The following is a 16578-nucleotide window of genomic DNA, read 5'->3' on the forward strand; positions in this document are numbered from 1 at the left end:
GACTCTGGAACGAGTCTTAACATTTCTGGATCAACCTCAGCAGAAGGCTGGACTGTGATCGGGCTGGCGGGTTCCGCCGACAGCAGGCAGCTGGAATGGCATTTAATCGACCAGGCTTCGATGCGCCGGTCAGCCCAGTTAATGTTTGGGTTTTGTTGCTGTAACCAAGAATAACCCAACACCAGAGGAGCCTGCTTAACAGGAAAAACCAAGAAGGAGATCTGCACCCTGTGATTTCCTGAAACCACGAGCTCAAGGGGCTTAGTACGGTGGGTTATCTGAGGGAGAGCCCCTCCATCTAAGGCAGAGACCTGGAGAGGGGTGCACAGGGGCACAGTTTCGAGCTGGGAGCGTTGAACGAAAGAACAGTCTATTAAATTAAAGTCGCACCCTGAATCAACCAGAGCGGAAAACTTAAAGGTTTCACGGGAAGAAATTAAAGCGGCGCGTAAGCACAGACGCGGAGGAGCAGGGGCTGACAGCTTAACTTGGTCCGACGGTCTCCCTGCTACAGCCGGCGGACCCGGTCTTTTGACCGCTCAGGGCAGTCGCCAATAAAATGATTCGGGGAAGCACAATAAATACATAATTTGGCAGCTATACGCTGCTGCCTCTCCTCGGGGGTGAGCCGTAACCGGCCCAACTGCATGGGCTCAGGAGGAGAAGGAGGACGCGCTGCGGGCCGACCGGGAATAGGATCAGGTGGAGAAGACGGGAGGGATCTCTCAGCTCGTCCCCTAAACCTTCCCCTTAGACGGTTATCTAATCTAACCGCAAGGGAGATGAACTCATTTAGAGAGGCGGGCACCTCTAGACGGGCTAATTCATCCTTTAGTGGCTCGTCTAGAGCCTGAAAAAACACAGTCTTAAGCGCGCGCTCTTCCCAGCCAGCTGCAGCCGCAAGAGTTCTAAACTCAATTGCGAAGTCTGCAACGCGCTTTCCCCGCTGCCTGAGGGCGAGGAGGCGTCGGGAATCAGTCGTCTCATCCGACTCGGCAGCGAAAACCATCTTGAATTCTGTTATGAATTCACTAAATGAGCAGCGGAATCTTCTGCAGTCTGGAAAACGGGATTCCGCCCATCTGAGGGCTCTCCCGGTGAGAAGGCGCAAAATAAAGGCTATTTTGGAGTCGTCATGGGGAAAAGAGCGTGGACTACGATTTAAAGCCAGGGAGCATTGGAAGAGAAAACCAGAACAATCTACACTGTCCCCGGAGAATTTCTCAGGACTGGGAGAAAAAGTCTCAGGGACAGGTGAAAACGAATCAGCTGGCGCTGGACCGGGGGCGGGGTCAGGCTGTGCAGAGGCTGCAGGCTGAGCGCTTGCACTCAGTAAACCTGTCAGCTGATTGAGCTGGGCGGCTACGCCCTGCAGCTGATTCTGAACGGCTAGAACAGTGGACTCTAATCCCCGAATCTGATCCTGCTGGGCATTTAACGCCCTGCCGAATGTGTCCGCTGGGTCTGTCTGGCCAGAGTGTTCTTCTGTCATGTTCGGCTGAACGTATTTAGCCCAAATGCAGAACACACACGGCAACAGGGATCAGTTAACTGTTTATTGATAGAGAGAAAATGGAAGCAACGGAGTCGACGGGGAAGCCACAGCACCGGGACCCGTTCGACTTCTGAAAGGAGAAGTAGGTGATTAGCCGGAAAGGGCGATCAGGCAAAAATGAACAGAGGAACGTGAGCTTACCACCGGACGCAGCAACCTAACCGGGGAGGACGGAGCGGACTCAGGCTCTGATCGATGGAGCTGGTGGCGGGTGTCTCAGTGACAGGTGAGGCTCGGGCTTGAGGGTGACAGAGCTGCGCTGACTTAACAATGATCCGGGGCAGCAGGAGAAACCAGAGTGGCTCGAAGCACCTTGCTTTGAGCCAGGAGAAAGGGAGGACCCTGTGGGAACTCAGACCCTGGAGTCAGCACGAGTGGGACCCTCTGAAAGGCGATCGAGAGGTAACCTGGGGAACACAGAGGTTTGGGTTAACGAGGGAAGTCAGAACTCAGTAGAGAGACTGTGGCCTTAGTCGTACCACTACGGTTAACACTCTGGCGTCCTCCTGCTGTCTGGATGCTGCTCTTATAGTGCGATCAGACGCAGCTCAACCAGCCACAGGTGTGAGCGCCCTGCCCACCTGTCAACTGCAAACACCTGCGGAGAAAGCAGAACCGGCAGAAACTGCATGGCCCTGTCGGCTGAGTCCTGACATGAATGTTTCCAGTTTAAAAAAACACTTTGTGGTAGGGCTCTATAGTCCGGAAAATACAGTAACTTGAGAGACTTTTGTGACACTACAGCGATGCGTCAAATCATTATTTGCTGGATGCAGCACCGCTCAAACTTATTCAGTTTCGTACAGTAGAATGCTCTAAATTTTGCTCTAAATTAGAGACTTAAACTCCATTCCTCAGTGATCCAAAGCTGTTTCACTTGTCTGACACACCTGAATGAAAAGGATGAAAAGGCTTCTCTGCGTGTGCTGAAGTTCTTAAATCCTTCTTATGATCTTATCATTTGATTGTCAGCATTTTGAAGCAGGTGTTAAAGTAGCAGGGAATCGCTCTACCCTAATGCTGCTCATGTATGGAAGAAATTCTGTTCCGTTATTATGGCAAGCAAAGAACATGTTTTGTACATGAACATTTGGAAAAGCACATTTTATAAACTGACATAAAAAACATATTCCAGAAATTACACCTTTAAAATGTTTTAGCCAGTTTTAGGAATTTAGTTTTTTCATTTTATTTTATTTTGTTTTTTTATTTATCTTTATTTTTTTATAAAAAGATTTTATATTTTGTCCGTTTTTTTTTGTTTTTTAAATTTCTTTGAGTTTTAGGAATTGCATTTTTTTTTTCAAATAGTGCTTTACATACATCACTGCTTGCAACAAAAATGGAACAAAATTAATTCCATTCTTGTGTTGGTTAGACCTTAAGGTATAAACATAATCGGAGGAAAGATGGAGTCAAGCACTTGCTTACATGTATCTCCTACATAGAAAAAAGGGAGAGCTAATTACCATGGCTAGAGGTGTAGGTGGAAGGTTTCTGGTAAATGGCTATGCTTTTATTAAAGTAATCTCTGCACAAAGTATTTTAGGCTTTTTAACATCTTCCTTGGTTGCCTCAATGGTCCGGCCGCTGATTCCCCACCAGAGCTTTCTGTCATCGCTGTGGTTTGAACAGTTCTGAATCCTCATCTCCTGTTTTTTCTTGTCTTAGAGTTAGAATTATTAAAGGGGGTGAGGACCTTTAAACCTAAAACTTCCTTACTTCTGCTCTACAAGCTATGTTTAGCTAGTTAGCTAGTCTGTTTACAACAATAGGCAGTTGCTGATTAAATTCAATCATCCATATATTGTAGTCCATTTGTTTTTCAACTTACTTTTCTGCTTTAAAAAAAAAGGACTTTAATATGAGCTGTAATGTCACTTTTGCATTAGGGGTTGAGCTGACCTTCAACTACAACCTGGAGTGTCGCGGTAACGGGAAGACTGCCTGTAAATGTGGAGCTCCAAACTGTAGCGGGTTCCTGGGGGTGCGACCAAAGGTAAAACAGAACATTCAGTCCATCGCAGCATAATCCGAATTAAAAATAAAACCTGCTTTTGTTAGCCTTCACCCGCTTCCTGATTCTTAAAATCCTCATTTCATGTCCTTATTTAGAACCAGCCACCAGCTGAGAAAATAAAGGAAGGGAAAAGGAAGGGCTCCATGAAGAAGAAGACTAAGCAGCAAGTAACCAAGGAGAGGGAAGACGAATGTTTCAGCTGCGGTGACGGGGGTCAGATCGTTTCCTGTAAAAAGCCGGGATGTCCCAAAGTCTATCACGCTGACTGCCTTAACTTGGCTAAGAGGCCGGCAGGTGAGTAAATTCCACAGTGTTAAATAAGCAGTGACAAAGTACTTTACTCTTTAAGAGTTATTACAACAGCAACTGGAGCAAGATATACACTATTTCAGGGTTTCCACGGGTCATTAAGAATTGTTAAAAGTCATTAAATAATAATTTTTTTAATTAAGGCCTGAATTTGCATTAAAATTCATTAAATGTGATTATTTTGGCATTTAAAATGCTTTATATATAAAAAAAAAATTTATAAAAACAATTTCCTAAATTATGTATATATTTGCAAATATACAAAAATATCGCGATATATTTGCGCGGAACTGCTTCCAGCCATCGTTAAGCAGTATGTTCGGAAAAGAAGCTCAAGGCGGAGAAAAATCTGTAGAATGGCGAAAATGCTAATTTCAACAAAAGTGGCTGGAAATCGAGGAATTGCAGCCTGCCGACAGTAAAGATGAGGAAGGAATTTGCTGTGTATATATATGAGTCATTGTTACTTGTTGCATTAAAATTATTTTTAAGAGCATTAAAAAGCATTAAATTAGAGTTGCTCATTCCTGTACAAACCGTGTATTTAGAGAGTTAATGTGAAACTAATTCAGAGTGGGACCAAATTCACTCGGATTGGTTTAAAATGGGACTGGTAAAGTATTACCTTAACACTAGAACTAACAAGGCCGTCATTTTGATGGTTCTGAGGTTTTTGAAGTGAAAGAACTTTATTTGCATTAATCTTATGTTGGTCATGTTAACTCACTTTTTCTGTTTCCGTATTTCCTTAATTTTCATGTAGTTTTTAAATAAAATAAAAACCTGAAAAATAAATATGGTTAATTTTACCTCAATCTCCCACAGCTGTCATTTTGATGGCTCTATTGGTTGCAATTTAGATTCTTCCTGCGGTGGATTGACGTACCATTGCCTAGCAACCAGCGTTTTATCTAGAAAACTCCAGAACTGTTGGCTTTCAGAAAAAAATCTAACAGCGAAACAGGCTTTAGAAATGCTTCAAAATATTGATGTTAGCGATTCGGGCGGAGATGCAGAGACCGATGATGACGACTGGTCGGTAGGAAAGCGGCTCGGACGTATCAGTGACCCATCAGACAATAGGGAAAGTTTAATGGTTTAAGGTTTGGATAGCCCTGCCCACACGTCCGCCGGTACATTCAGTGGCCCAAAAGCCAAACCAGAGCCCTTTGGTCTGCTTTAATCACAAAAAGGTTGGTGTGCATTTGTTGGATCAGATTATCAGAAATTATTCTGTAAAAGCTCCAACGCGAAGTTGGCCTGTGCCTGTATTTTACAATCTCCTGCACATAGCAGCTAGAAATGCATTGGTTTTATTCAGGAGCTTTTTAAATTTCACCATCTCACGCAGAGATTTTATCCTTGAACTAGTAAAACCGTTGCATGCAAACATGTGCTCCAGAGAGCCACAAGTTACCCCCCTCTTTCGCCACAAAGAGCTGCCTTTGGCGAGGAAAAGGAAACAACACTCATATGAAAACCCCCAGAAAAATTTGCAATGTTATTCTCAAAACCTTTTTTTTTTAATAAGACATTTTTCAAAGTTTCATTTCTGGATTTAATTTCCATGTGTTTTTTCTGGTAATAATAACGGAACTAAATTCCCCCCATACTGGTCTATCAGATCCCAGCAAATAGATTGAAGTTTATGGTTGTTATGTGATAAAAGACAGAAAAGTTTTGCTCTGATGCTAAATGTTTCTAATGATCCTGTTTCCAGGGCGATGGGAGTGTCCGTGGCATCAGTGTGACGTCTGTGGTAAAGAGGCGTCTTCCTTCTGTGAGATGTGCCCCAACTCGTACTGTAATGCTCATCGGGAAGGGATGCTCTTCATCTCCAAGCTCGACGGAAAGTTGTCCTGCAACGACCACGACCCGTGTGGACCCGACCCACTAGAGCCGGGGGAAATCCGTGAATCCATGCCCAACATGGCCTCCATGAGGCCCGGGAACATGGCTGTACCCGTTCCTCCTGTGCTTCCTGTCATCAAAGGAGCGACTCCTCCTCCTTCGTCGTCTTCTTCTGCTGCTCACCTCTCTTCCCCTCCCACCCAGGCTGCCCCATCCTGCCCAGAACCTCCTCCTCGTCTCTACATCAACACAAAGACTGCTACCTCCAGACTCATCCCCTCCGGCAGGTCCTACCCCACTGACAGAACTGAACGGAAAACCAGCACCACTAGCGGATCCCCCAGTGGGGAGGGAGAGGCTGTAGAGACCGAGGAGGAGGAGGTTTACAGTTTGGATATGGAGGACGATGACAACGACGATGAGGAGGAAAATGAGACTGAGGACCTGGATATTTTGGAAGATGAGGATGATGATGAGGAGGAGGAGGGGGTATATGGAAGTGACGTGATAGAAGAAGATGAGGAGGAAGGAGGTGATGAATATGAGACTTGGGGCGATTATGATGCTGATGATGGAGAAGTTGGAGAATGGGGGAGGATGGAGGATGAGAAGTGAATCTGCTGTAACACTGAGCAGGAGCTCCCTCTGCACACTGACAGAACTAAAGGAGTTCAAGATGTCGGTACCTACTTGAATGCAGCGCTGCCTTCGCTGTGGTACAACATTGCCTTCTCATCTCCAGACTGATAGCGGGGATGAGTGTTGGTGCTAAGGCTGATCTGTTGTCTCACTCAGTCTCTTTATATTTCTGTCCATACTTTTATCTGTGTTTGGTGCTCTCTTGATTTGTTCTCATTCACACTGTTTACATAGTTTGACCTTTTTAAAAAAAAAAAAAAAAGCAAAGTTTGTAAAATAAGAAATGAGTGAGACTTTTTACCAAAATGTCATCATGAGACCGTCTTGTCTAGTTTCTTTCTTAACGACCTCTTTCTCTGTTCCCGGGAATCATGAATCCTTGTTACACTTAAGCAAAAACTTTACCCTCATCGTCCGTGAGGAGTGACAAATAAAAACCCACTGGAGTCATTCATTTCAGACAAGCATCCTGGTTTTCTGTTTATTAAAATACTGTTCATTTGTGTTGGTGAAACTTCACTATAAACCTTAAAGGAATAGTACACCCAAAACATGATTAGCCTTCATTTTCTACTCACCCCCATGCTGAACAACACTCTGGAGTACTTTTTTGATATCTCAAATGCATCTGGAGATCTGGGAGGCTTCTTGCTGTCTGCTGACATTCAAATAATGGAGGTCTATGGTGCCCGAGGCAGAAAGGTCCATAAAAGTCCACAAAAAACGTGTCAATATTCCTCCATACTGCTCGTCCAATGTATTCCAAGTGTCCTGAGTGGGTAGCGTCCATAATTTACTCGAAACGAAGTCATTTAGAATGTTTTTAGAACATAAACAGTAGTGTATAGGATTTTCTAAAAGCGCGTTCACGAGTCTACGGAAACCGCGGCAGACCAAACCAGGCGAAAGTGCGCATTCAGCGTCTGCTCTGCCGATAATGCAAGCGTAGAAGAAGAAATGTGCTGTTTACCTGTGCAAAGAAAGAAACAACGAAAGAAAAATGTCTGAGGACTTCAGTGTTGAGGAAGAGCATGGTTTCTTTGGCAAGCTGAATGCGCACTTTCGTCTGGTTTGGTCTGCCGCGGTTTCCGTAGGCTCGTGAACTCGCAGGCGCGCGCTTTTAGGAAATCCTATACACTACTGTTTATGCTCTAAAAACATTCTAAATGACTTCATTTCGAGTAAATTATGGACGCTACCCACTCAGGACACTTGGAATACATTGGACGAGCAGTATGGAGGAATATTGACACGTTTTTTGTGGACTTTTATGGACCTTTCTGCCTCGGGCACCATAGACCTCCATTATTTGAATGTCAGCAGACAGCAAGAAGCCTCCCAGATCTCCAGATGCATTTGAGATATCAAAAAAGTACTCCAGAGTGTTGTTCAGCATGGGGGTGAGTAGAAAATGAAGGCTAATCATGTTTTGGGTGTACTATTCCTTTAAGCTAGACACCGTTTCATTCACAACACCTGTCCCATCAACCAGGAATCAAAAATACTTTAATAATCCCAGGACAAAATTAGTTCCATTACATTACTCCATCTGTAATAGATAGAACCAGTGTGATATAACACAATTTCATACATTATATAAAATTAGGGGGTCCCCGCTCCATCTCGCCATCAGTTTGGGGGTCCTTAGCCTGGAAAACGTTGAAGACCCCTGATGTACACTGTTCCAACAGGAAAATTAATGAGCAAAACATCCATATTTTCTAAATAAAGACAAACTATACTTTCCTACAGCCCTTGCTAACAAGTAGACGCATATATCTAAACATCTAATTTCTAAATCAAAGGTATAGTGGATAAAATTCTTTCAGTTTTAACATCTGGGGCGTAAATCTTTTCCATTCTCATTACTTACCTACTTGTAGCAATAAGCATTCTGCATTAAATTGATATTTAAAAGCAATAATATCTACATAAATTGATTATTTGATAAGTTTTTATTAAAACTTTTATTTATCTTTTATTTCACTGAAGATTCCTAGATGATTTGCAGAGACACATAGTTTTCTCTTTACCCCAAATAACGCAACATTTAATTATAAAAAGAGCACGAATTCTGTACTTATCATCTTTGATGTTAGTATATTGATATGTATAATTACCCACAAAAAATTTATTGTTTTGAATTTTCTTCTTGAGAGTAAAACTGCTTTCACCATCTGTATTAGAGGGAATAAATGGTAGGGGTGGCCAATGGTTGGCTAAGGGTGGCCATGGCCAACTCTGGCCCCCCATCTAGCTCAGACTTGCACACGGATGCTGCATTATGTTATTATTGTTGCCTGGGCAACAACAATGTTTTACATCATTTGGCAACAATCATGTGGCGTAATGTTACTGGCATGTAGTGCACTGCACTCCCGCGGGAGTCCCTCAGGACCAACGGGACCAAAAGCACAGCAGTGCGGCGCGGGACAAATATTGAAAGCTCATTGCGGCTGCGGGCGGGAACAGTGATAAGCGGCAGTCCCACGAACTAAAAACACATTTTAAAATGTAAAATAAATGATCAGACTATGTCTATCACATTATACATCACAATGTGCTGGGTGGGGCTCCATCATACGGGTTTAAAATGATTAATTATAACTTATTATATTTTTATTTAATACAATAACGTGATGATGAGTGGCATATAAGATTATAAAAACAATATCCGCAGTAGATTTTGGTAGGTTAGCTGGGTATTGTGAAGCAGCAGCTCGTGCCACCCAACACGCACTATGCGGTGAAGAATCGGCCAACAATGTGCTCAGCTAAGCACACGTTTTTCATTCCTCAAACTAATGACACGAATTACCTTGAGCAGTAGGCGAACGTCTGATTCATGCGTCTGGAATTTGGGCGGGAGTGGGACTGAAAATCATCATTCTTTGTGGGAGCGGGACTTGAAAATCTGTCCCATGCAGGCCTGTACTGCAGTAGAGGCCTGCATGGGACAAAATCCGGTTAGCAGATTTTGACATAGGTGATTTGTTATTTCTTTTTGTTTTACTGAAACCATTTCACTGTAATTTATTCTGCTTTTATTGATTGAATTTCAGTGTACTATTTTTATTTTTTATTTGTGGCCTATACATGTTTCAGTTATTGTAAATTATTGTTCAAAACAGCTTTTGTTCTTTGTTTTTTTAAATGAAATCGATTCACAAATAGATAATTTCAATACCAACTGTGAATCTGAGGCTATTCCAAAAGTCTACCACTAGATGGAGGTAATTGTCAATCCTGCAAAGTTAGTGTGATGAAGTCCAGCTGTTCTCAAGATCCTTAACAGTTTTGTTTTTAAAATTTCCAGGAAAACATATTTCGTAAATGTCCAACAACTTTTTGGAGAGCAGTTGCTCCTCTGTGAGTTTCATGTTAAAGGTCCATGATAAGTTAGAGCTAAGGAAGACTTGGCATCCTATAAAACTATTTGCTCAACAATCTGTGGCTGAATCCTCTTCATCCATCTTAAATGTAGCAGCACTATGTCTTGGTCTCTCTTGTCTTGGTAACCTGAAAGGCTGTCTTGTGTATTCCTATAATTTGAAACACTAGGTGTCATTATTATTATTATATTACCTATTAATTCTTTAACAGTCAAATGTCACAGTGTAACATTTTTCCTTTTGTATTGTGTTCTTCTGTCAGACTGAGTTGGACAAAACTCAGCCTTAAAGGGGAACGCCGGTGTTTTTACATTGGCTTCTTGATTTTAAATTATTACGTCATGTTCTACTCACCCATATTAGTTTTGTGTCGTTTGGTCACAAATGGTCGAAAAGCTCGATTAACCCAGACACAATCGGCTTTTAGTCGCAGTGCTAACAGCTCACTGACGCGTGTCTACCCGTGTTAAATGACTCGGCAATCGACCTGCGTAAAAATTGCCTCCATTCTGATCTGTATGCTGTGGGAACACCACAGTTTGACCCAGTTTGACCCACTAAATTACGTGACACCATTGAACACACCGTACGGGCGTCAACATGCTGCGCCAGTTGCTTTTGATCTATTAAGACCAAACATCTTGGTTTACATTCATTAAACATGGCGCAGCACTGGTAAGGGTGATTTGGAAAGATAATTGAGCAAAACAATAAACCCCGCTTACTAAGCCCTGGCTTTCTTACATGTTGCTCCTCATTGTTTACGTTCCTGAGTTCTGTCACACTGGTGACATCATCAAGGCTAACCCTTAGTGATGGTGTCACCAGAAATGCAGCCGTGGGGGAAAAGATTCTAGACACTAATTCATAGATAAAACTAATTTATCTCCTCATCATTAAGGCAGTTATCTCTTATTTTATCTGTGTTTATTTGATATTTTGCTTGATATTGATTTTCTCTGAAGAAAAGATATCCACAGGTACTGCCTTGTTTCTATGAAGTATAGCAATCAAAGTATGACTTAAAACTGCTTTTAAGTACTTTTGTTTATGTTCTTTATTATCGAGAAGGCACACAGTCTAAGTTCTATAATTACTGCAAATAGTTTTTTCTTCAATGTTTCGGTAACACAGTACACAAACACCTAATTTTCCTTTGAGGTTTGTACCACTTTTTCATGAAAAATATTTTTGCTTTTTGTTTAATTAAAGTAACATAAAAAGTATTAAAAGAAATAAAGCCAGTCTTTGGATTCAAAAACATGTAACTATATACTTCCTGTTGATTTTACCACACAGAATCAGAAATGTATGTTGGTTATCTCAGTTTTCTGACTTTACTCTGTCAATAAAAGCGATCTGATCTGCTATTAAGGGAAAAATCTGCTGTTGTCATAACTAAGCATGGACAAAGGCTGAGTGTGACAGAGATTTGACTACCACTTTTAGACAATGTTTATTGTAGATAAAATACACATGGTTTTTATATCAATTATATTCTTCTTTCCTGGAGTTACAGTAAAAATGGCTGCAGGCCATCTAATAGTAAAGCAAATTTCTATCTATTTCCTGCTTCCGTTAGGTTTCTGTGTTCCTGGATTTAAAAACAATAAAGTTCGTCTTGGTAAAATAGAGTTGAAGGAAGTCTCCAGAGAAATTTTCCTTGAGTGGATGTTTAACAATACACTTTGATCCATACAGATTCTTGATAGGAAAATAATGAATTGCTGGATTAGCAGAAAAGCAGCAGATGAAGCATCCTGTAGATTAAGGGTTTGCAAAAAGGCAGTTAGGACCACCTTAAGAATGGGGGGATAAGGGGGTGTCATGATTTAGGAGTGAAAAAGTTTTTACAGTCATTGTAATGTGATCTGTGACGTACTGCAATGGAGGGAAATGTTAGGAATCCAGTCTGTGTGGGTTGTGTTTTGGTGTTTTTCTCTCCCTCCACCACCAGGTGGTGCCCTGTCCTCGTTGGTCCTCCTGCACACCTGCGGCTGGTTGGCTCATCACTGGGGAGTATTTGAGCGGTGGACTGTCACTACTTCGACGCCAGAGTGTTTGCCAGTTTTGGGTACTCTAGCCGAGCTGAGTTTAGATTCGTCTAACTGAGTCTTTGTTTCTCTGAGTTCTAACATTGTTTTAGTCTTTTGCCTTTCGGCAGGAAGTCATCCTGCATACTGGATTATTGGCCTTCTCCCCCGGAAGGGTTTGTTTGAGCTTCACACTGAGCAGGGAATTTATCTCCACACGTCCAGTTCAAGTACTCCTGGACATCTAAGCTCCATTGCTCCTCAGGAACCAACCAAACCAAAACCTGTCTGCCCTCCAACGAGCCACTCTATCTCTGGAAAAACCCACACCGACTGGATACTGGGAAGAAACCTTTCTCTGCAAAAGTGAGTCCAGTTTACCTCTGTTTTTGCAAGACGTCGTTCAAAGTTCCCTCGGACCCTGAACTAACCTCTGTGAACTTCCCCTCTTCCTTCCAGTTCCGGTTCACCAGCTCTCTGAGTTCACCTGGATCCAACCCATTTGGACTCCTAATAAACCTGTTAAACTTTTACTCTGGTTACTCTGAGTGGTTTCCTGCATGTGGGTCAGATCTCTTTAAAACACCATGACAGGAAAAAATACATAAAACATATATATATATATATATATATATATACACACACATATACACTATATTGCCAAAAGTATTTGCTCACCTGCCTTGACTCACATATGAGCTTAAGTGACATCCCGTTCCTAATCCATAGGGTTCAATATGACGTCGGTCCACCCTTTGCAGCTAGAACAGCTTCAACTCTTCTGGGAAGGCTGTCCACAAGGTTTAGGAGTGTGTTTATGGGAATTTTTGACCATTCTTCCAGAAGCGCATTTGTGAGGTCGCACACTGATGTTGGACGAGAAGGCCTGGCTCTCAGTCTCCGCTCTAATTCATCCCAAAGGTGTTCTATCGGGTTGAGGTCAGGACTCTGTGCAGGCCAGTCAAGTTCATCCACACCAGACTCTGTCATCCATGTCTTTATGGACCTTGCTTTGTGCACTGGTGCACAGTCATGTTGGAAGAGGAAGGGGCCAGCTCCAAACTGTTCCCACAAAGTTGGGAGCATGGAATTGTCCAAAATGTCTTGGTATGCTGAAGCATTCAGAGTTCCTTTCACTGGAACTAAGGGGCCAAGCCCAGCTCCTGAAAAACAACCTCACACCATAATCCCCCCTCCACCAAACTTTACACTTGTCACAATGCAGTCAGACAAGTACCGTTCTCCTGGCAACCGCCAAACCCAGACCCGTCCATCAGATTGCCAGATGGAGAAGCGCGATTCGTCACTCCAGAGAACGCGTCTCCACTGCTCTAGAGTCCAGTGGCGGCGTGCTTTACACCACCGCATCCGACGCTTTGCATTGCACTTGGTGATGTATGGCTTGGATGCAGCTGCTCGACCATGGAAACCCATTCCATGAAGCTCTCTGCGCACTGTTCTTGAGCTAATCTGAAGGCCACATGAAGTTTGGAGGTCTGTAGTGATTGACTCTGCAGAAAGTTGGCGACCTCTTCGCCCTATGCGCGTCAGCATCCGCTGACCCCGCTCCGTCAGTTTACGTGGCCTACCACTTCGTGGCTGAGTTGCTGTCGTTCCCAAACACTTCCATTTTCTTATAATACAGCTGACAGTTGACTGTGGAATATTTAGGAGCGAGGAAATTTCACGACTGGATTTGTTGCACAGGTGGCATCCTATCACAGTTCCACGCTGGAATTCACTGAGCTCCTGAGAGCGACCCATTCTTTCACAAATGTTTGTAAAAACAGTCTGCATGCCTAGGTGCTTGAATTTATACACCTGTGGCCATGGAAGTGATTGGAACACCTGATTCCAATAATTTGGATGGGTGAGCAAATACTTTTGGCAATATAGTGTATTTATACACATATATATGTAGTACAAATGTAAGTGGATAAATATTGATTGAACTATTAAATTTGTTTATAGAATTTATTTATGGATTTACTTCATAGAAGTACTTCCTTATGGTAAAAGGAAATTTGTTTGAAATTCCAGCCATGCTGATGCACTAAGAGTGCTGAGTGTGTACACAGTGATGGCGAGGTCGACATTAGGTGAACTGCCAGTAAAGCACACAAACATGAAGTATACACAATAATGAAAAGCTCAACCAGACCTGAAGGCAATTTAAGGTGGGTTGTTGTGTAGAAACTGATAAAAATTGGGGAAATTTCATGTCACACTTCACACCCTTCATCAACTCGTGTTTCTTTCTTCACAGCCTAATAACAAAACTTATTGTTGGGAGTGTTTTTACTTCTCCTGTGTTCAATGTAATTTCCCTAATTGTGAATAATTGGATAATGGGGGTGGGGTAGGGATGGAGAACTGGTGTGAAACTAGTTACAGTAATTACTACAAACTACTTTGACCTTTTTTTTTTCTTCTAGATTTCAACAGAAAGTGTATGCCTATGAATCACATCGTTTGTATCCTGTTAATGTAAAACAGTTGACAGCAAATTAAAATAACACATAAAGCCAATACCTCCAACAAAGAAATCCTTCACACACCTGGATGATGCAACAGCTCTCAAACCGACCGTGTCACAGCGATTGTTTCTTTCTATGAAATATGAGGATGTAGATAATAAGGATGAAGTTAAACAATACATTCCTAGACGTTGTCACTGAGGTAGGAGTTTCCCATGATGCTGTAGAGGATATAAAGGCTGAGAGAAATGAATTTAACAGCATCCAGACTCACTGAGAGCAGGAGAAGACTGAGCAGACAAGAGGTATGGAAAGAAATCTTATGCTTTAGTTAGTTTAGACTTTGAACAATAACATTTTATACTTCAGCAAAAAAGAGGGCGCATTCTTTGACCATCTTATGCAGTATTTAGAAATCAGCTGTCATTACTATATATTTGTGGTAGTAATACTGAAACACTGTTTATGTAGTTTTTTTCCCCTTATGCCTTCAAGTAATGAACTTCCTTCAAGCACGTAATGAGTTGTAATTTCTGCAAACTCAGCACAACTGGGTGGAGTAGTGCTTATTTTTAAGTGAATGTTCCAGATTTTATTTAAAAAGTGGGGAAACAAACAAGTTTAATTTAAGAACACATCCTTGATGACATTCACTGAATTTAAACCTTGCTTAACCTTCAAATTCCATCTTCAGTTTGTTTCTTACCAACCTTGGAAGGAGAAACAGAAAGATGAACACACCTGCAGCTAAACTACAGGAGAGCTACAAACAGGAGGGCTTCCTCTCAGCGCTGCCTGTGCTGAACGAGACAGAACTGAGGGAGGCCAGGGAGGCTTTCGCTAAGCTGGAGGAGGAATTTGGTATGTAGGATGCAAAGGGATGGGAAATTCAAGAAAATAGTCAGAAGTTGAGTAATATAGACAGAAGTTAAAGAAAACCTGGTGCAAAGAATGCTAAAGGATATAGAATTGCAAAATCCGCAAAAATCTTAAATATTGAGTTTATGCGTAATAAAGTGGGATGACAAAGGAAACGTGACATCTATTTAAAGTTCAGCAGAAAAGCTTGTTTTGGCAATGATGCCTTTAATACATCTTTAGTATGAAGATAATAGTTGTTTGCATTCCAACATGTGACTTTAATCCATTCCTCTGCACAAACTTTCTTCATATCATCAGGGTTCTGTGCTCTCTGATCTTAGGTTCATTGTGTAAATTTTCTGTTGGCACCAAAAATCTACTAAACTGAAAACCAAAAACTCAGGGTCCCAAAAGGGGAGAATTATAACACATTGTACCAATATGTGAAATAAAAATGTGTGATCAGTCATAATAAGACATCAAAGTTTAATTGTTTTTATAAATTTTAATGATAATTGTTTATTACTCCACTTTCAAATAAAACACACAAATGATCACAAACTGAGAGAGTTGAAATCAACACTGTGAAGCACAATTTTTTAACAGTCTTTCACAGTCAGGCTCCATCCTACATTAGAGACTTGTTGTGTCCTCATACCGCCTCTCAGAGGCTGAAGTCTCAGGACCAGAACCTGCTCATACTGTAGTTCCTCGCACTCGTTACAGGACCAGGGGAGATCGCTCCTTTCAGGCGGTCGCGCCGGCGCTCTGGAACCTCCAGAGGGCGGGAATCTCCCGCTTTCCTTGCGCTTACTTTATTCTGTTGATTTTTTAAGAGCGAACTGAAAACCTATTTGTTTAACAAAGCATTTTAATTCTAGGAGATGTAAATGTATGTATGACCGTAAATTCATTATGATTTGTATTGTAATTTTGTGAAGCACTTTGTGACCTCTGTGTCTGGTGCTATATAAATAAACATTACTTACTTACTCACTAATTTATACATTTTGCAGACTAATGAAGTATCAATCTGGGGTTTATATACAGATAGGAAAATCAATCTCTGCTTTGACTCATCACAAAGGTGTTCTCCTCTAAGGCTGAAGATTTAGGGTGAAGCCAATATGTGCTGTGTACCGGGCTTGCAACTTTCATTGTTGCTTTCATGTCTGTACTTCTGGTCTATGATCACCAAGCAATCTTAGGCATGACCATGAGTCAGTTACAAAATGGACAACTATGGATAAAGCATTAAACTTAGGGAAGGAATTCACTTACTGATTAATTTTGGAGGTACAAATTTCAGATGGCCACCTGATGGCTGATGGTAAATATTGATAGAGATTTCTGGATTGGAGAATGATCCAGACCATCGTCACTGTTTCCATGCTTACTTTTGCAGCTGTTTTAGTTACCTGCCTGTGTTCTTATGTTCCAT

The 16578-nt window shown here is 41.9% G+C and overlaps 1 protein-coding gene across 1 annotated transcript in view; it reads left to right on the forward strand.

Annotated features, from left to right (window-relative positions):
* nsd1a (nuclear receptor binding SET domain protein 1a) overlaps window positions 1–6838 on the forward strand; it is a 32669-nt gene extending 25831 nt beyond the window's left edge. Inside the window, exons 21-23 of the mRNA XM_038299171.1 lie at window positions 3448–3554; window positions 3671–3869; window positions 5605–6838. Of these exons, the coding sequence (XP_038155099.1) occupies window positions 3448–3554; window positions 3671–3869; window positions 5605–6350 (1052 nt within the window). The 3' untranslated portion in view covers window positions 6351–6838. The remainder of the gene's footprint in view (window positions 1–3447; window positions 3555–3670; window positions 3870–5604) is intronic.
* The last annotated feature ends 9740 nt before the right edge of the window (window positions 6839–16578 follow it).

Source organism: Cyprinodon tularosa, unplaced genomic scaffold, assembly GCF_016077235.1.
Source record: "Cyprinodon tularosa strain WSP-4 unplaced genomic scaffold, ASM1607723v1 ctg42, whole genome shotgun sequence".
In the NCBI taxonomy this organism is placed as follows: Eukaryota; Metazoa; Chordata; class Actinopteri; order Cyprinodontiformes; family Cyprinodontidae; genus Cyprinodon; species Cyprinodon tularosa.